The sequence below is a fragment of the Athene cunicularia genome (genome assembly GCF_003259725.1).
Source record: "Athene cunicularia isolate RWA chromosome 1 unlocalized genomic scaffold, athCun1 chr1_part1, whole genome shotgun sequence".
In the NCBI taxonomy this organism is placed as follows: domain Eukaryota; kingdom Metazoa; phylum Chordata; class Aves; order Strigiformes; family Strigidae; genus Athene; species Athene cunicularia.
The window spans coordinates 25,590,930-25,611,420 of record NW_020799091.1 but is presented as its reverse complement, the minus strand read 5'-3'; the positions used below and the strand labels follow the sequence as shown (position 1 = coordinate 25,611,420).

The window sequence follows — 20,491 nt, the reverse complement described above, 5'->3', positions numbered from 1 at the left end:
TTCACTAAGTGGGTGGTTGGTCACTGGAACAGGTTCCTGAGGGAAGTGGCCATGGCTCCAAGCCTGTCAGAGTTCAAGGAGTGTCTAGGTGACACTTAGTCATATGGTTTAGTTTTAGGTAATCTGTGAGGAACAGAAAGTTGGACTAAGTTATCCTTATGGGTCCCTTCTAATTTGAGATATTCTATGATTCTACCTCCCACAGCCACTGAGAGTAGCATGAGAAGTAATGCTTGTGAACTGAAGCAAAGGAGGTCAATATCAGATATCAAGAAAGTTGTTATTGTTGACTTAGTTGAATATGGGAACTGGAAGGCTGGGACCTCTACCAGTGAAGGCTTCTTACCAGTGAATGGATATACATCAAATAGCTATCTGTCAGATATGTTCAGTGAATAATTGAACCTGTCTTAGGTGTAAAGGGACAGCTTGATCTCCCAAGGGCACTACAGTCATGCTCTTCATGACATTCTATCAAGTGTGAGATCAGTTCTGAATGTCAGAGAAGTTCCTCTGTTTAACAGGTCAGCTCCCTAATGATAAAGGCAAGATTTGAATTTAAATCTCTGAATTATTTCAGAGAATTGTCCAAATCTGCATGTGGGAATTGTGTGAGCCATTATTATTATGTACCTTACATTGTTAAGGGTTTCATGACCAGTGGGTTTCATGAGGCATGAACAAAGGCAAATAATATGCCAGCAGACTCCATCTGCAAGTGACCCATGTACACCATAATGTAGTAAGTGGAACCAAGATCCATACTCTAGATGCTTTTGAGTTACTTTTCCATCCATTAATATCTGTAATTTTATCCACATTCTTGGACCAGACCAAATCTAACTGATCATTACCATAAAGAAACTGTAAGAATGGAATGTGTTTTATATTCCATTTTCTATACTTTCAGAAATAAACATAATTGAAAGCAACGTCCAGCCCATCATCAAAAAGGAAGGTAAATGAGGCCCTTAGAATATATATTTCTGTATATGTTCATATACATATACAGTATATATATTGTATATATTTCTTTAACAGGGTGAATTTGTACATAAGTCCAGGTCGTTCAGCACTTTGCTAGAAAAGCAAAGATACAAATATTGCAATTAGAACTGACTGAAATGTATTAAGATTTCCCACAGTTCTTCTCCCCAAATGGATTTTCTCTTTTTTTCTATGAGCATTTAAAAAATATTTTTAAAATAATGTTTTTTAATTTCTTTTAAATTCCCCCAATATTGCTATACTTTCAATAAAACCATATTTTTTTGTTTAATTAAAACAGTTATTTTTAAAAATTATATATATTAGTATACTTTGAAGAAGAAAAAAATCAGTTCATTTTTCTATAATTTTCAATCAGTTCTAAATACCAATATCTGTCAGATGCCTGGAAAGGCATGTTAGACAAACTTTATTTTTCAATTTCTTGAGACAAAAGCATGACTTAAAAATTGGTGGTGGGACTAAAGAGAACAAAAAGTAGGCTGGAAATGTCAAAATCACTTGTGATTCATAACTAAAACACACATTGATTTCACTAGTCCAGGTACACTGTTAATGTGGTCCAGTTTCCTATTGAAATAAAAATGCTCAAAAGAAATCTGGTTGAGCTCAGCTGAGAAGAAAGGCAGTTAAAAATATCTTGAAAAAATTTTACCCAGACTGTTTAATCATTCTTTCTGGGATGACTTCCTCCCAGCAGAAATGACATGAGTCTGCTTTTCCAGCAGCTTGTCTGTGCTTCATCTCATTTAGGATTAGACACCATCTAGCATATATGCTGATCTCTGTTGCCTAGTCTCTATCATTAAATCAGATCCACAGAGCACTATAAATGGATAGATGATTCCATATATTAATTCATCCAAGATATTTTAAAAATCTTCCTATGATATATGTCAATCACTCTCTGAAAGTACCTGTTCTTCTATGTTAAATCTAGAGACAGGACAAATACATGTACATAACTTACATGACGTTTAGAAGTTGAAAGCTATCTGAAACAAAACCCTTTTTAAAAGAAAAAATGAAATGTCTGAGAACTTCTATAGTCAAATGAACAACTGTTATTCACCAGAGAGAAAAAATTTAAAGTTCATAAGTACTGAAGAGTTACTCCTTTCCATTGCCAGTACAGTGTTTCTGCTTTGGGACACCTTTGGCCAGTACAGCCTTTCTGCTGATGATTCAGAAATAAAGAAATCAAGCCAATTCTGGCCCTTCTGAGCTTGCTAGTAGTAACAGTGAGTGGCAGTTTTCATCAAAACCACATAAGCCCACAATGTTCTATAGAAAAAAGTTGGCAAAGCTGCATATTAATTTTCACAACATGTCAGGAAGTTCTAGCAGATCATGATGAAAAGGAGGTTTCAGTACGAAAAGAAAAACATCCACCACGCCCCCCAAGTTTAGGGGATGATGTCTACCCTTTCCTGTCTCAGTGTTTTCTACTTGAGTTGTTCTTCCATTGTCCATACACAGGCAAGTTAAAGGGATCTAAAGAATCAAAACTGTTTGAAACCCAAATCTTAGTGGATTAAATGTTCAAAGGATTGATCCTAGACTAGGCAGTATGGCAAACTATGGCATTATATTTTGTTTTGTGTACACCTGCTATAACAATCACATAGGAAGGTACAATAATTTAGAAATCTAAAAAAAACTTGAAGGATTTACAAACATTCATAAATACACCTCTGACATGTTTTCATTAATATTCATCACCTGTATCAATGTGTTTTGGTATTTAATGGATTCTCAACATGATGAAATGTGTCTAAATTTAAAACAGAAGCAAGTGAATGAATCTGTAAGATTGCTTCTTTAAAATATTTATAAATGTTTTTCAGCCAGACTTATTAGAAAATAAAAAAAGTAATGGATTATTTGGCTATTTAAAACTCAGAGTAGATTAATAGAGCTCTATAATAACTGGGCATCATTATGACCTTATCGTATCACCTCATCTGCAGCAAATAAATGAATTATTTAGTTCTGAAGTCTAACTTATACGGTCAGCTTCTGCTGCAAAAGCAAACCAAAACATGTGCTTGGATTTGTTACTACTGAAGGACTACTTAGCCTGAATTGCACTGTTTTCAGCAGTTAACACCGGGCGCACATATTAAAAATCTATTGATAAATCCTGATCAGTAATTAAAAAATAAATAAATAAAAAAAAAATCTATGCAGTATTGACTTCTACATAAATTCACATAAAGAAAGTTTCTTAAGGGATTTTTAAGGAAAGCGAGAGTAATGGACTTTATAAGTTTCTAACTCTGAACAGGGAATAAAGGAAGGGTGTGCTACAGCAACTTCTTAAGGAGAAGATGTTGCTGTAATACTTGTAACAGAAGAACAATGTTATTCCTGTTAACTGGCGGCATCAGTGGTATGTTCCTAATTTATTTATTATCTGTGCCTCCAGCCTGTCAGACAGAGATATATTTGGATCAGTGTACAGGGATTGCACGATTAAAGGTTTGTTTAGGCCATTGAAATCAAGATCATCTCTCCCATGTAACTCAATGAATGACAGATATCCTTACAGCCATTCCAGCTGATCTCTGAAGTTTATTTATTTTTTAATTTAAGCTGGGTGACTACTGGCCGGAAAGAAAACCAAGTAAGAAGCACCCAAAACACCAAATAAACAAGTTTCCGAAAACACCAAATAAATAAAATAAAATCCCAAATGACCAGGAAATTCTGATTAAAAGAATTAGTTTCCTCTTGGATATCTATACATTTGGTAGGAAAAAAACACCAAACTTTTCTCTATATAGTTATTTTCTAAAACTTCACACAATAGTTTGCATGCTGATCACTAGGAGAGCAATAGCTATAAGATTCCAGCATTGCCACAGGCTTCTTTCCAATATATAGAGAGGAAGACTTCCTTTCAGCTGCTGAGGATCTGTTTTTTTTTTTTTTCCTGAGACTTGTCAACAGATGTTAAAAAGATCAGATATATGAAATTTTTTAAAAAAACAATTGTACATAGGAAGTGTACAATAGGATCTAAATTTAAGATGGCATAGGAAGAATTGCAAGATTGTCCAGCATTGATGCAAATGGCTTCTCAGATTTAAAAAATCCTTCATTAGAGTCATCTGGTTTATTTAGGTTAGGGGGAATAATACTAGCTTCATCTTAGCTCCATGGAATTCTATAAATATTTTTATGACTATTTGTAACCTGTTGTTTTTTTCCTGTGTCACAGACCCATCTATCACACAGCTCACTAAATTAATTGAAGGGGAACCTGAGTTCAAAATAGTCAGGGAAGGGGAGACAATAACTAAAGTGATTCATGGAGGTTGGTATGCTTTCAGCAACTCAATTTGTATTAGTTAATTTGAAACATACACTATTCCCAATCAGCTTCTACTTAACGTATGTGATTCATGCCACATGTTAGACAACTGTTCTAACAAGACCCTCTGGAAGTGTTGGAATTTTATTGCATAATTTCATTTCACTTATGTATTTCAAAGAAAATGGGGGTTTTGCCTAGCTGTGACCCATATCTACAGTTAAGACAGTGTTAGAAATGCTCTGCATGCTGACATAATATCTGTCTCAGTTAAGAATTATTTGCTGGTTGTTGTACTGCAATCAAAAATGCAGTATGTGATTCTATGATAGAAAGGCAGTTTTATCAGACAGAGAGGTAAACTTTGCCTTCTGTTTTGCTAGGGGCATTGAGAAGGTCACATCTAGGGTGTTTTTAAAGGAAAAACAGCATGTGGCCATCGTAACTTTGGAGGAAGCTTTGGTCTCCTCTGAACATTTTTAATTTTTTGAAAATGTGCTATGGTATTTTCTTGTGTGCTTCAGTAAATTTCAGCATCCCCAGACCAGTACTTGTAACACTATTCATCACTTGATTGATATCTTGAATTTTAAAATCCTTGTAGAACCAATTATTAAAACATACACCAAAATTATTGATGGGCGACCTGTGGAAGTGACAGAGAAAAAAGTAACAGAAGAAAGAATTATTCAAGGTAAATTATGCTGAGCTATTCATACTTAGTAAAGTTTACCATTATGTACAACAGTAACACATCTTAAGTTCTGTCCTAATGTCTAAACTGCGTTTCCTGGAGAGAAATGGCTAAACTGTATATCCCGGAGAGATGATTTTTTCCCTAATGCTTCCCACTGACAATGTATGGTTCAAATTCTGGCTATGTGTGCTACACACACATACACAGAAATGCCAACAGTATTTTAACAGCATGGTAAACAACGAAAACTTTTTTTCTTTTTAATGTATTGCAAAGTGTCTTTTTTTTTTTTTTTTTTTTTTTTTTTAGACTGGTTTGCTTTAGAAAGAAAGACTTTATTATTATTATTATTATTCTTTTCCTTTAATTTTTGGGTTGTATATCTCCAGGTAGGTTGCATTTGACCAAAGATAGACCTTCATTGTGTACATACCTTCTTTTGCATGTCATCCCAGGCTCCCTTGACAATCATTTTAGAAAAAGAACTTCTCTGTTCCTCTGCAAGAGGGGACCTTGACTGATCCGACATCCACAAGTTAGACATTTGTATTCAGCTAATATAAGATAAAGTTAATGTGCATCTGTTTCCCTTGGTCTTCTACTACAGTAACTTTCAATTTCTTTGGCCAATTTCAATTATATTTGACCTACTACATACAGAAATATTTCTTTAAGAAAACTAGAAACTTCACAGAAATTGAATGTGGAGTACAGCATCACAAATTCTTTGCTAAAACATTTTGATCCCCTTGGTTAAATATCAGTTTAAATGCTGCCATTAAAATTCTGTCAGTCAGAGCAATTGTAAGGGAAAGACAGTGTTATAGGAGCATACTGACTTAGCTAAAAGTCTTAATATTTAGTTTATTTAGATAATCTTAAAAATCAATTTACAAAGTAATTCAAGCAAGAGAGAAATAGAGAACCAGACTTAAGCAAGTCTCATACAATTATTTACTGTAATGAAAATAACTGAATGAAAAACCTTGGTGGTTTCTGAATAAAACTGGGACTATTTTTCAACACAAATTTTCTGGGGAAAAAAGTAATACACCATTTTCTCATTTCTGAAATTCAGATTTCACTAATATCCCACTTAAAATGGTCAATGTAATGTAAACTGCCAGTATTTCAGACCTCATATTTCCTTCTCTTCCCTCTGTAGTAGAAACTGATAAAGAATCTCAAATGTTAAAATTATTCATAGCAGTAATAAAAGCAACAACTTCTATTTACAACAGTGGATCCAGACTCTTTTTGCACTTAGAAAATACCTGTTCCATGACCTAATACGACAAAGTGTTTAAAACTGTCTTACTTCAAGAATATGAGCAGATATTTACTGTAAGTATGTTAAATTTAAGTACTTTCCTGAATATCTCCAAATACTATTTGTAACCCTCTTTCAGTTTAGTTTGAGACACAGTAAGAGACAACATTATCATAAAAGCAGTTTAAAGCATGTTAACCATGGAACCATCCTAAGCATCAAACAGGAAGAAAAAAACCTTAAAATGCAATCCTGTTATATCCAATTAAAGTCACTGTTTTACACATCTTTTTTCCAGGTCCTGAAATAAAATATACCAGAATTACTGCAGGTGGAACAGACAATGAAGAAAAGTTAAAGAAATTACTTGAAGAAGGTTAGTATCCTTCTTTTCTTTCCTTACTTTAATAAAAACTAATCTAAAAATATATTACTGAAGTAATTACTGAATGGCTACTCCATGCTTTCAGCAAAAATGCTCATACTGCAAAATCATACCCAGATTAAAACTCAGAAGCTGAAAAATGTCCAAATCTAACATTGTGGTTTGATTTTCACATTTCAGTCGGCTCCAGAGTCGAGGCTGCTTGGATCTAATATGCCGTATGCTACGTTTATAATAAAATATTGTGTTTTCAGAGTTTACATGGAATTTAATAACATAACAGATTTTGTAATTCAACAAAATGCTATGACAGGATTAATTCAATAATATGCTGTTAAAGGCTTGTCAAATGTTTTCTGCAAATCAATTTTTTGCCATAACCTGTATCCTATCAGAGGTTACCAAGGTGACCAAATTTATTGAAGGTGATGGTCATTTACTTGAAGACGAAGAAATCAAAAGACTTCTGCAGGGAGGTAATTCAGTGTATTATAACTAACCTTTTTGCAACAGGTCATGATAACTGAAACCCCTCTCAGATATATTGATCTCAACATTTTAAAGACTGACATAGAGGAAGTATAATTACAATGGGAGAAAAAATAGAATGCCATATATGAAGTGCCAGATGTCTGTGAAATGGAAATAAGTACCAAAGTTTGATTAATCATTTTTTTATTATATTGATCATGGAAAAAAAAAAAAAAAGTTTTTTTCAGTCTTTAAAAAGTTGTCTAATTAAAACTCAGGGGAGCAATGAAGATTTATTCCACTAGTTGTGAGCTCTTCAGAAAATTTAAATCTGTGAAGAACACTTATGAAGCAGAAAGTATTGTAATAGGCCAAATTCATCTTACTTATCAGTTCTTCAGAAATGAATATTCATTGCCCTCAAGTTAATAATTAAAGGCATGTATAGCATCATTCTTTCAATGCTTACAGGTGATGGATATCAAAGCATTAACTTTAAATCTCCTCAAATGTAGCATTCCAATGAATGGTTTTCTTTCCTTCTTGCTCTCTTAATTCTAACAGTTTTGGCAATATATAACCAGTAGCTGTAGAAAACTGGTAAAAGAACTTGTGCTTATGAAATTAATCTGTCTGTGAATTTGGAATGTTCTCTGCTTAATGTAGATTAGAAAACCTATCTATAATAGCAATGGGGAATGAAAAAAGAGAATTCAAGTGTTGTGTTTTTACTAAATGTTTGTTAAACCTGAGACAGAAGCTCAAGAATATGTATGAATGTTTCTCTTGGCATAAATTAACTGAAGCCACTTCATTTTATGTTCACTTTTTAGTAAGTTACGAACATGAATACCAGTGAAGTAGCTTACAGCTAGCTGTGTGTTCAAAATCCTGTAGTCCTTCAAAAGCACTATTCTGTGCATGGGACTTAAACTTCAGATGAGTAAAAAAATTAGAGATGGCTAAACAGCTTTCCACCAAATAAAACCATGCTAGATGATAATACAGATAGTTTTAGAGAAAAGCCAAGATATGTCTATGCACTGTTGACTGTATTTCTTTTTTCCATTTTAAACATCTACATTTTAGTTTTACAAATCTAAGCCAGGATTTGCCTATAATCATTGGAGAGAAATAGGAACTTCCAGAGGGTTTTTCATCTTGTGTCCCAGCCATGTGAAAAGAGTTGCTCTCTGGAGATGCTTGTTTCAGTGTTGAATATTTGAAAAGACAGTTGAGAATTGAAGAAATTACAGCAAGAAAATCCCTCCCTATACTGGACTATGTTATACTGGTGTCAGCCAGGCAATAAAGAGCAGGATCAAACTTTATCTGTGGAACTGTTCAAAATTCTTGTGACAGGTCTGATGCCAGAATCCAACAATTACTATTGTAATTGTAATCATAATCATCTTCAGTTACAATAATATACAATTAAATAGGCATAATCTGTAGGGATACATCTTACAGTAACATTATAACTGTATGGAAAAGAGCTAAATAATTTCTCTGTAGTAAATGTGTAATTCTCTTGAATTCTTACTATTTTCCCTTGCTATTATATGTTAGTTTGCATAAGCATCCTGCTTTACGGAATGGACCAAATAGACAGATTTTCTGTTGTTTTAATTTGATTTTCTCTATCTTTTCCATGATTTATCTAGTCAGCTACCCTTGGCTGCCATGATAATACCTTACCATATGTTTAGCCAATAAAAACACATGTAGCTTTATGGCTGTTGGTGATAATGGTGATAATGCTTTATGGCCCTCTTGTCTACATCAAATTATTTCTGTTTTATTGAAAATTTCCTAAACATTTAAATCCAAGTCCAGTCACAAATGAATGTATTACCACTGTCTAAAGTAAAACAATTATTTTGTATGGGTTATAATTCTACTTGTACAATATCCAGCACTGCTTATTACAATTGGCAGTCTTTGCTGAAACAACACTTCAAGCCAAGATTGCAATGAATGTCCCTCAGCTGTACAAAAGGAATCACCTGTGGCAGGGCCAAGGAAATCAGCAGGACCTTACGGCATGAATAACATGGTGGTCTGCATACACCTACACTCCCAAAATTATGTTGTTTCTACTGAAGGCTCCTAGCATATGGAAAAATGCTATACCAGATTTAACTCATTTGTTTTTGATGCTTACCATAGCTGGAACTGAGTACACCAAGGTTACTAAAGTAATTGAGGGAGAGCCACAGATTATCGAGAGAGAAATCAAGAAAGCCCATCTGGAAGGTTAGTTTGTCTAAAATTCCAGTATCACTAGGACTTGCTTTGTCTGAAGTGATCATTCCAGGTGGGGTTTTGTAGTATTTATTCACAAAAATTACTTAGGTCTGAAGCCAGTACTTTAACAAGAAAAAATTTAAAATTAGTTAGGAAAACAATTCTGTCGGGGACAATACAGAGAATAATGTTGAGGCTTATCTTGTAGATAAAATAACTAAAAGATTTGGCAAACATAGTAGACAAGAGGAAATGTTTAACCACAAAGCCTAGGTTAAAACATTTGAAGGAACACGCACCATAAGAATTGCCTTTTCCTTAAGCAGCACATCCCGAAGAAGACCACGTGAGTTATTTTTAACTTGAGTTATTTCTTGTCAGTGTTAATATGATCTGTTGATATGAGGGGTTCTCAGCCTGGTGAAGGGGGTGTAGGGTGGAGGGAGTATAACCCCGTGGTTGAGTAAATATCTCAGAGGGTCTTGGAATTTCTTTACCCTTATCCTATTGTTAAATGAAGGAAACACTTGGGTTTGAAAGAGCTGAATGGCATTGAGGTCTGAAATGAGTCTCTTAAGGAAGCCAAATACAATTCACCCTGACTTTATACCAGGAATTTTTTCTTCAGGTTTAACAATTATTTTTTAATTATTTTCATATGAATTTAAGTAGCTTGTTTAGGGTTTCTTTTGTATTTGTAGTATGTCCTTTTCCAATTCTAATTCTAGTAATGCAGAATAAGTTATTCTGCTAGCCTTTGAGCTACATTCATAGGAAAAATTATTATGGCTTGTGGAGAATGAAGTTAAATAAATATATTTCTACTTTTTAAATTTTGAAGTTTATGCTACGTACTGAACGTATACCATAGTGTTTGTATTACTTCAATGTTGGGTAGTACGAGGCATGCAGGGAAGTCAACTATTGCCTGAAAATGACAGGTGTGATCTTCGACCATGAGGTTTGCCTGAAAGCGTAGGTGTATGGACAGCATATAACTATGGAAAGCATACTTTGCATGGACCAATGTCTGTCCTTGTCAGTGCAGTGCAGATCTTGAAATTTTCTATCACCACACTGGTGCAGATAGCCAGTGTTTAACCTCAGCTGTAATGAGGTGAAGCCTGTACCTCAGGGCTATGCATTCGTATACTCTGTACCTCAGGATGAAAAGACAACTGACTGCATCTGATTAAGCAAAGATGTAAAAAAGGAAAAAATACCACAATAACATTTCTGTGACAGTGACAGAAGAATTATTTCTTATGCTCGTGGAATGTTTTTCTTTCCAATGAGGAGACATCTGGTTTTAAAAATGTCTCAAGGTTTGATGAGAAAGAGGAAAACATGTCCATAGTTTCACTGAGTAGGTATTTTGGAAAACAGATATATCTGCTAATGAGAGTGGTACCTATCAATAGTCCTTGCTCTACTCTACACTTTAAAACAGAAGTCTCTGAGAAAATTAACTGAACTCTAAATGTGGAATCATATTGTGGACTCACAATTCAGTTATACATCAAGACCCAAACACAGCTGGAAATGTGGCCAACATCTTGTGATGTTTGAGTTTCAAGAACATAATTTATAAATGATTCCTGAAGTAATAATGTCTGTGTAGCAGACCTGGACATCCTCTGCCAATAGCTGAGACTGAGACACAGTCTGGACATTAACCTGAGCTTGTACATTGCTGACAGTGTCAGATGGTGTTTGCTGAATGAAGAGCATGGGCAAAACATCCTGGCACCTGCCTACATCACGTATCATTTGTAAGAGATCAGTGTGAATAATAGATTAATACACACTGTTAAAGTGTAAAAGTACTTTTGAAATGTTTGTAAGAGTTGATGGATGACTGCACATAACAGAAGTGGGTGAATTGTATTATAAGCATTCATGTTTCAGGTGATTAAATCAACATGCTAATAGCACAAAATTCTTAATTTACCAAAAAACTTAAAGAACAAACTTCACAAGTCAGCAATGGGTTTTCAGCATTTCTAATGAGTTTTAATTCAAAGGCTCTTACGAATCACTTCTGATAGCAACATTTTTGTTTTCTAGAAGCACCTGTACGGAAAGTACAACCAACCAGGAGAACACAAGGTAAAAGCAAAACATATGTTTAAACATTTTAACATGCATCAAATATTATGTTAAAAGTCAGGAGGGGAAAAAAATACCCTTAAGAAAACTAAGTTCAAAAGGAGAGTTGCATTGATGCTTTATAAAAAAAAAAAAAAAACAAAAAAAACAGCAAGCTTGGTGTTGTTAATTACTAGGTTTCTAGATTTTTTCCTTATATATATTTCTACCTGAATATGACAGATTAGATGTGTTGGTCAAACAGTGTTTTAGATTAGAATAACGCCATCAAAGTGAGATATGAATCTGGAATCTAACATTGTGAAAATGGCACTGTGGGATTGCCCACCGTAGGATTTGTGACTCACTGATTCTACGTTATTTTGATCCATTAAGAAGCTGAGAGATCATTGTAATTTCCTATCTGCCAGCACAAGAGTGAAAGATTAAGCACCAGCTTTCACCTTTCTTCACATATCTGTTTCACAAGTACACACAGTATATAGTGTGACTACATTATATATAATTATAGGTAATAATTATGGTTCTTTTTCCATTTTTTCAGGGGGAACAGCAAGAAGGAGGACAAGACTGGCTTATCCCTAAAAGCTTTCCAAGACAGAAATTCCACAGAATTACAAATTAACAGCATGGTCTTTGAGAGGAAGATAAACCAGTTTTTAAAAAGATGAGAACATTAGAAAATGACATTGTTTTGATAACATAATGTAAACTGAACCATGAATCCACAAAAAAATGTGAAGCAGCAGATGCTCACTGCTAGCACAGTGCTCACCCGGAGGAGTAGTCTATTGGGGGTGCTTTAACTGCTCTTGATGGTAAGCACTATGCAGGGTGGGATCCTGGAACTGCTGCAGAACATCTGTAGAACCAAGATTCCTTCTTATGATGGATAGTAAGTGTTTGCAGGATTGGATTCAAAAAGAGCAGGGAACATTACAGAGTGTATTTTTTTATTATTATTATTTCCAATAAATAAGAAATATAAATAAAATTAGAACATTTCTAGAAAAAAAAAAATTACTTCAGGTGACTTTTAGAGTAATCTAAGGAAATATGAGATGTTGACATAGCACTTTTGGTTCAGTAGTATTGTATGCTTTTTATAAGTCAAAAATTCATTACATGTTTAGTGTCATAATGACATCAGTAATATTACCCTTTCTAAACAAATATGCCTTATATTAAATGTATCCTTTTTTTTTTGTTCTACATTGCATATCCAAATGCCTTTTAGTAACGTGGCTCATAGAAGTTCTTAAAAAGAAAAAAGCAAACGTGAACAAATTGAACTGTATTTGAGATCATGTTGACTTCTTTATTTATAAGAAAAATCATTCCCATTAAAAAACTATTATACCAATACGTATACTGTGATTCTAAAGTGTTTTCCCACTTTTCCCTAAATGTGTCTTTTGATTATTAAAGTGGATTATAAAAGGGATAAATAAAATCTATGTAAACAGTTAACATCATGGAAGAATGTTTTACAAAAATGAGGCTAAGTCTGAAAACTTTTTTATCAAAACATGCTTTGTTAATGACCAGTACTAATGTGGAGTTTTCTGTAAATTATGTTAATTTTATAACTCTAGTTTTGTACTCATAAAAGTTGTTTACCTTTAACAAAAGTTGGATAACAATTACTCATGAAATAGAAAAAATGTCTTCAAAGTGCCTTGATTCTGCAGACCAAAGTTTCAGAGGAGTTATCTAATGTGCTTTTATACTTCTCTTTTGAAACAAATAATAAAGGATTTGGATGAACTGTGCTTGCTTTCATTATTAAATAGTTCGTGAATAGTAAAGTAAATTTTAAATATTCTTAAGCATTTAGTGTAGTTTTTAGGTAAAAAATATGCTTTCACAAAAACAAACTGATGCTTCTCTTTCTCACTTAGCACTTTCTCCTGGCAAAAGTGACTGCATGTGGCTTGGATGGGCACATGCTTTGCTGGGTAAAAAACTGTCTGGATGGCCAGGCCCAAAGAGTTGTGGTGAAAAGAGTTCAATCCAGTTGGCAGCCGATCACGAGTGGTGTCCCCCAGGGCTCTGTTTTGGGGCCACTCCTGTTTAACATCTTTATTGATGATCTAGACGAGGGGATCGAGTGCACCCTCAGTCAGTTTGCAGATGACCCCAAGTTGGGTGGGAGTGTTGATCTGCTCGAGGGTAGGGAGGCTCTGCAGAGAGACCTGGACAGGCTGGAGCCATGGGCTGAGGCCAACTGGGGGAGTTTCCATAAGGCCAAATGCCGGGGGCTGCCCTTGGGCCACAACAACCCCCAGCAGCGCTACAGGCTTGGGGAGGAGTGGCTGGAGAGCTGCCAGTCAGAGAGGGACCTGGGGGTGTTGATTGACAGCCGGCTGAACAGGAGCCAGCAGTGTGCCCAGGTGGCCAAGAAGGCCAATGGCATCCTGGCTTGTGTCAGCAATAGCGTGGCCAGCAGGGACAGGGAAGGGATCTGACCCCTGTACTCGGCACTGGTGAGGCCGCCCCTCGATTCCTGTGTTCAGTTTTGGGCCCCTCACTACAAAAAGGACATTGAATGACTCGAGCGTGTCCAGAGAAGGGCAACGGAGCTGGTGCAGGGTCTGGAGCACAGGTCGTACGGGGAGCGGCTGAGGGAACTGGGGGTGTTTAGTCTGGAGAAGAGGAGGCTGAGGGGAGACCTCATCGCCCTCTACAGCTCCCTGAAAGGAGGTTGAAGAGAGCTGGGGATGAGCCTCTTTATAACCAAGTAACAAGCAATAGGACAAGAGGGAATGGCCTCAAGTTGCACCAGGGAAGATTTAGACTGGATATTAGGAAGCATTTATTTCCAGAAGGGGTTGTTAGGTGTTGGAATGGGCTGCCCAGGGAGGTGGTGGAGTCCCCATCCTTGGAGGGGTTTAAGAGTTGGGTTGACATAGTGCTGAGGGACATGGTGTATTTGGGAACTGTCAATGTTGGGTTGATGGGTAGACTGAATAGAATAGAATCATTTAGGTGGGAAAGGACCCTGGAGATCATCTAGTCCAACCATTCACCTAGCGCATTTCCCACCTACAGCATATCCTTAAGCTCTAAATCGACCCTACTTCTTGACTGGATGATCTTCAAGGTCTTTTCCAACCTTGATGATTCTGTGATATATTAGTGCATTTAAACTGTAACACTCTCCTTAAGCACAGATAAAACCTTCCCTAACTCCCTAATCACATACCACAAGCACTAGTCCCTGAATGGTAAACATCTCTGATCATTGGAATGATATGTTGTGCAGCTTTACTGGGATGTTACTGTCTCAGTAATGTGACCTCAATACCTACTATCATAGTACTTCGGAAGAAAGTCAGCTCTTAACCCTGCTGAGAGCTTTTAGGGAAGAACGAGAGCTCTAGTACTCCCTAGAGGGTGAACTGAAGCTGTCACCTTTGTCTGGGGCCTTTGACTGTTGTTAAATTATCTTCAATCTACTTTCTTCACTGCTGTGCCACTATGAACTGTCAGTCAAGAACGATTTTAAAGGACAGTAATTATGTTAGGGGAGGAATGTGTCTGTGCTTCCCTCTCCCAAAAAAGAGTAGGAGATGGGGAAGAAAATGGGATGGAACTGACAGATAAAGTATGTACAGGAACTAGGGAGGAAGCGTGAGGAGGCAAGAAAATGGATTAAAACCTACTCTGTGGTAGTACATTTTTACCTTTTCAAGTGGGAATAAATTTGTAACATACTAATTTTGGTATATTTTCTGATTTGATAACATTTCAAAGCCTCTGGTAGTCACTAAAATACCCTTCTGTACTTCACCCTTCCTGAATATAATCCAGGTGAAATGCAAGAATATATGAAGGACACTCCTCCATGAACAGTTGTTTCCCTGACACACTCCATCTCTCTGAGTCCAGCTGCACTGTACATTAACAACTCTTTTTATGGAGTGACTTTTTCTATTTATCTGAACAATCCTCCCACAACTCAATGTAGAAAGAAAATCAACATGTTCTTTTAAATGCTTTTCATATATTTAGTAATTTCTGTCTCAGCACAGACAATCTTTTATTAAAGAGCAGATCTGGAGAACTGTTGTGACTACAAATCCTCCTGCCCCGTTACCTATTTCCCCTCACCTTATAGTAACATAAACTAATATAATGTGATTAAATAAGGGATTAGCATATGACTGAGTCAGAATGTTTACTAATAACAGAGAACTCTTTTCTTTGGTGTTTACTTATAATCTCTTGGGGATTTATAAGCAGGAATGCCCAGCTGAGTTGGTGATGGAATTCTTAAAAGGCTTCCTTCGGTGTCCTGTATGAAAAACTGATGCCAAAGAATTTGTAACCAGCAGTGCTCACATATCTGTCAATTTTGACAACAGTAGGTGCACATAAGTGATCTATAAGATCACTATATAGTCTTTAAAAATATATAGTCCTTTAAAAATAAAGACATTCTAGAATTACACATTAAATTGTTACCTTGTAATTTTCTGGAAACTAGGATTTGTATCTACATATTTTCTTTGTGATGTAGGAAGGTGAATATTCATAAATATTCATAATTTGACAAGTATTCAACAGAGAATACCATGATGAATGTTTTTCATATATTGGGTGAGGCGATAAAAAGTGGAAGCTACAAGACAGACATTTTAGGTGCATGACAAAATGGCCCTGGAACAAAAAAGAAAAAATTACTAGTTTCAGACATCCTTTTATCAACTGTCATGCCACTTTTTTTTTTTTTTTAATTTCCAATAATAACTCACCTCTGGAAAAAAATGTGTGAGATTCACCTTGTGAAAGATAATCACTTTTATCTGCAAATCACATTATTTAGGTTATTTGTAGAAAAAAAAAATATATAATCTTTACACTTTCCCTGGACATCACAGAATCACAGAATGGTTGAAGCTTGGAGGCATCTCTGGAGATCATCAAGTTCAACCTTCCTGCCTTAGCAAGTGCAGCTAAGGCAAGTTGCTTGGTTCTCTGTCCAGTCAGTTGTTAAGTATCTTCAAGGATGGAGACTCCACAATCTCTCTGGACAACCTATGCTAGTGATTGACCACCTTCATAATAAATATCTTTTTCTTATGTTTAAATGGCATTTTTTGTATTTCAGTTTTTGCCCATTGCCTCTCTGTCCTTGTTAGCCTCTGAGAAGAGCATGGCTCCCTCTTTTTTATACCTTTCCTTCAGGTATTTATGCACTTTCCTAGATCCCTCTGAGTCTTCTCCAGGCTGAATAGCCCCAGCTCTCTCAGCCTCTCCTCATTTGCCAGATGCTCATCATCTTAGTGGCCATTAGCTATACTCACTCCAGTAGCTCCATTTCTCTCTTGTATTGGGGAGCCCAAAACTGAACACAGTTCATCAGGTGTGGCCTAACCAGTTGTACTGGGTCTGGCTGAACTGGAATTGGTTTCCCCCTATAGGAGCCCTCACGGTGCTGTGTTTATGCTGGGAGCTGGCAGGGTGTTGGTAGCACCCTGGTGTTGTGGCTGCTGCTGAGTGGTGCTTACACAGCACCAAGGCTCTCTCTGACATTTCCCCCCTCCCAGTGGGACGGGGTGGGCAAGATCTTGGGAGGGGACACAGCCAGGACAGCTGCCCCGAATGGACCAAAGGGATATTCCAGACCACATGACATCTGCTAAGTATAAAGCTGGGAGAAAAGAGGAAGGGAGTGGGGTCACATTGGGTCCTCCGAGGCAACCACTACCTGTATGGGAGCCCTGATCCTGAGAAGGCCCCACATCGCCTCTTCATGGCAAGTAGAGAATAAATCTGTTTTCTTATTTTTGCTTCTGCGTGTGGATCTTTGCTTCACTTTTCTTATATTAGAACTGCTTTTGTTTTACCCACAAGGGTTGGTCTATCTTATTTTCTTTCCCCTCTTTTCCCTGTTGAGAAAACAAGGGGAAAAGGGGGGAGTGATAGAGTGACTTGGTGGATACCTGGCATTTAGCCAAAGTCAAACCATCACACCAATGCTGAGTAGAGGGGAAGGATCAGCTCCCTTGATATGCCGACAGTGTTTTTCCTAATGGAAAACCTTCTCCTAGCAGGCTGTTGGCCTGCTCTTCCATGAGGGCACATGCTGACCCATAATCAACGTGTTGTCCAATAGGACCCATTGTCCTCCTCTGCAGATCTGCTTTCCAGTCTGTTAACCCACAGCCTGTACTAATGCCTGGGATTATTCCTCCCCAGGGGCAAGGCTTGGCTTTTGCCTTTGTTGAACTTCATGAGATCCCTGTCATCCAATTTCTCCAGCCTGTCTTCTGAATGGCACAACAGCCATCTGGTATATCAATCATGCCGCCTCGTTTTGTAGTCCATGCAAACTTGCTGCGGGTACACTCTGTCCCATTGCCCAAGTCATTAATGTAGATGTTAACCCATACTGAACGCAGTACTGACCTCTGGGATATGCCACTATGAGATGAAAGATGGTGCTGGTCACAGTATGTTGGATGTTTAAGCTATGAGCAGTGCTGCTTACTGCATGCCTGCTTTATAATAATTCATTTCATGTAACTCCTGCTGATACTTTTCAGGGTTGTTTTAATCATGTCTGGGTTGAATCACAGGCATTTATCCCTATAATTGCTAGTCCAATTACCTTTTAATTTTTTTCTCACCAAAATATTTAACAGTTTCTTCAACAGCTGTATTTCCCACAATGGAATATGTGGCCTGTATCAGGGCCACATTGAAGCCATGTGATGTGCATGTGATGTTAAACAGAACTAAAACAGCATGTTTATTAACTGAGAAAAATATATCAATGCAAAATCTACTGGCAAGAGATGGGGATATTTTCAGGGGCATAGACAGGTGTGCCTTGGGGCATGATTTGTAGATGTTTACCACAGGCTCTTCAGGCTGTTGACTATATTGCAAATGAGGTCTAAGAAACCTCTTAAGGTTGTCAGTGTCCCTGCAATCCTCCACATCTCAGGTGCCTGCCTGTCACTGTCAGTCACCATGATCTATAACAAATCCAGACCCCACAGCTCTCAATGGCAAGTGCAGATCCATCTGTCTACAGACACCTAGATCCATTTGTCTGGAGGATTTAGCAGGGCTTGTTTCTGTCTTTCAAGTAGACCTTGATTACAGGGTACCCATACAGTAGTGGAAGATATAGATGGAGTGGTGAGTGAGTCTGCTGAGACGCCTTGTTCCATCTCTAGAAAAAAACAGCTATGATTTAATTGGTAAAGACTGTTCTTTCCAGGGAAGGCAGAAGGATAACTCATTTCTGGATCCCAGCTGGTCAGAGACAGGAAATACAGTAAGCACAATTTTTAAAGAGGAATCCTGGCGAAGACCTTTTTAAAAGAAGATATATATTGCTGCCTTTTTTTTTTTTTTTTTTTTTTTTTTTTTTTTTAAAACGGGTATGGATGAGGTTGTCTTTGGAAAGGCTTATTCTGTAGTGTCAAGACCTTGGCAAAAGTGCCTGTGACCACTCCAAGGCACACACCTCCTGTACAAGTCTGCAGAAGCCTCAGGAGCATTTCCAAGATAGTGAATCTTCATGTATATCCCAAATATGCCCTAGGTCTATTGGGACAACACCTGAATGCGTACTCTATTCCCTCTCCAGTCACCAGAAAGGACTCTGACATGACCTGGGGAGATGTCATGCCACAATCCAAACAGAAGCAAGTCTGGAACAAAATAGCTGTACATCAACTATGTATTTATTATTTCTCCAGCTGCAGATCAGAGATATTACATATGGAAAAATCTTATTAGATCATGTTATCAATCTCCTTGCCAAGGTTGGATTGTTCCCCACTGTTAGAGTCTATAATGCTTTGACCAGGCGAGTGGTACCTTCCCACAGTCATTCTCTCAAATCCTCCTCAGAGCCACTTTCCCATATTTTGATCCCCTTTCTGGCTTACCCACCATCAGACTAGGCAGACATATTCTATCAAGTAGTCTTGCAGCAGAAAAGGCAGATGTTTTAGCTATAACAAGGATGAAAACCCTGTTAATGTGACAGTAATGGATTTGCCCATATTTTCCTGAACTATCTGTACAATTGGAGATCTATTTTGGTGTTGAACAAACTATTGACTTTGATTTAGTTTGTGGATTGCCTCGTAGGTCTGCCACTAGTTTATTGCCTTCTTAATGATGCCATATTAGTTCAGGATATGTGGTTCATGAAATCACAGAAGCACAGAATGTTTAAGGTTAGAAGTGACCTCTGGAGGTCACCTGGTCCAACCCCCCTCCTCCAGCAGGGTCAATGAGAGTTCTGAAAAATACTTAAAGACTCAGTTGTAGTCTTATGAGCTAGAAATGTATCTATGTATTTCGCCCATTGTCCAAAATCAAATGCATTTTTCAAACACCAGTGTAATGAGAACCTATTTCATGTTTGTACTCTTCATGAATTGAGTAGTTACATCAGTAGAATTGTGGCAGAGGTTGACTCTAAGATTCAGCACTCTTTTCAGTTTCATTGTTGAAAAGCTTACTGGTCAAAAAGTCTTTACACCCTGGCAGCCAGGACACCAGAGCTGCCCAGAAGAATCAGGCAGCAGAAAACCATGTCAAGTCATTTGCATCTTGGCAGCTAGACCCTGAGAATCAAAGTTCAGAAAGCCTCCGCGCTTCTGGTTTTACAGATAGAATTGCTTGCAAGTAGGAGCACAGATGACTGAAATACCAAGAGAAAATGAGGCTGTATTAGTTGATCATAAAGAATAAGTCATATGTGCAAAGTATATGCATCTGCAGTGTGTTCACTGGGAAACTAGATTGTATCAGCCTCTTCTATCTATACAGAACCTATACACAGTCATGATGAGTTTACCATGTGGATAGTTTTGTAAACTTTGTAACTGTGCACTCAACTACAAATGTCAAAATTTTCAGCTCAGTTCTGTAGGATAATTCACAGAATCACAGAATCGTCTAGGTTGGAAAAGACCTTGAGGATCTTCCAGTCCAACCATCAAACTAACACTGCCC

The 20,491-nt window shown here is 37.0% G+C and overlaps 1 protein-coding gene across 8 annotated transcripts in view; it reads left to right on the top strand.

Moving 5' to 3' along the window:
- Positions 1-13,262, top strand: part of POSTN (periostin) — a 40,381-nt gene extending 27,119 nt beyond the window's left edge. The window contains exons 17-24 of one of the 8 annotated variants that reach the window (XM_026857864.1): positions 911-958; positions 4,232-4,327; positions 4,929-5,018; positions 6,590-6,667; positions 7,072-7,152; positions 9,317-9,403; positions 11,462-11,503; positions 12,048-13,262. In XM_026857864.1, the coding sequence (XP_026713665.1) occupies positions 911-958; positions 4,232-4,327; positions 4,929-5,018; positions 6,590-6,667; positions 7,072-7,152; positions 9,317-9,403; positions 11,462-11,503; positions 12,048-12,088 (563 nt within the window). In that variant the 3' untranslated portion in view covers positions 12,089-13,262. The remainder of the gene's footprint in view (positions 1-910; positions 959-4,231; positions 4,328-4,928; positions 5,019-6,589; positions 6,668-7,071; positions 7,153-9,316; positions 9,404-11,461; positions 11,504-12,047) is intronic. The other 7 variants (XM_026857805.1, XM_026857821.1, XM_026857812.1 and 4 more) reach the window with 7 other exon arrangements.
- Positions 13,263-20,491: the final 7,229 nt, after the last annotated feature.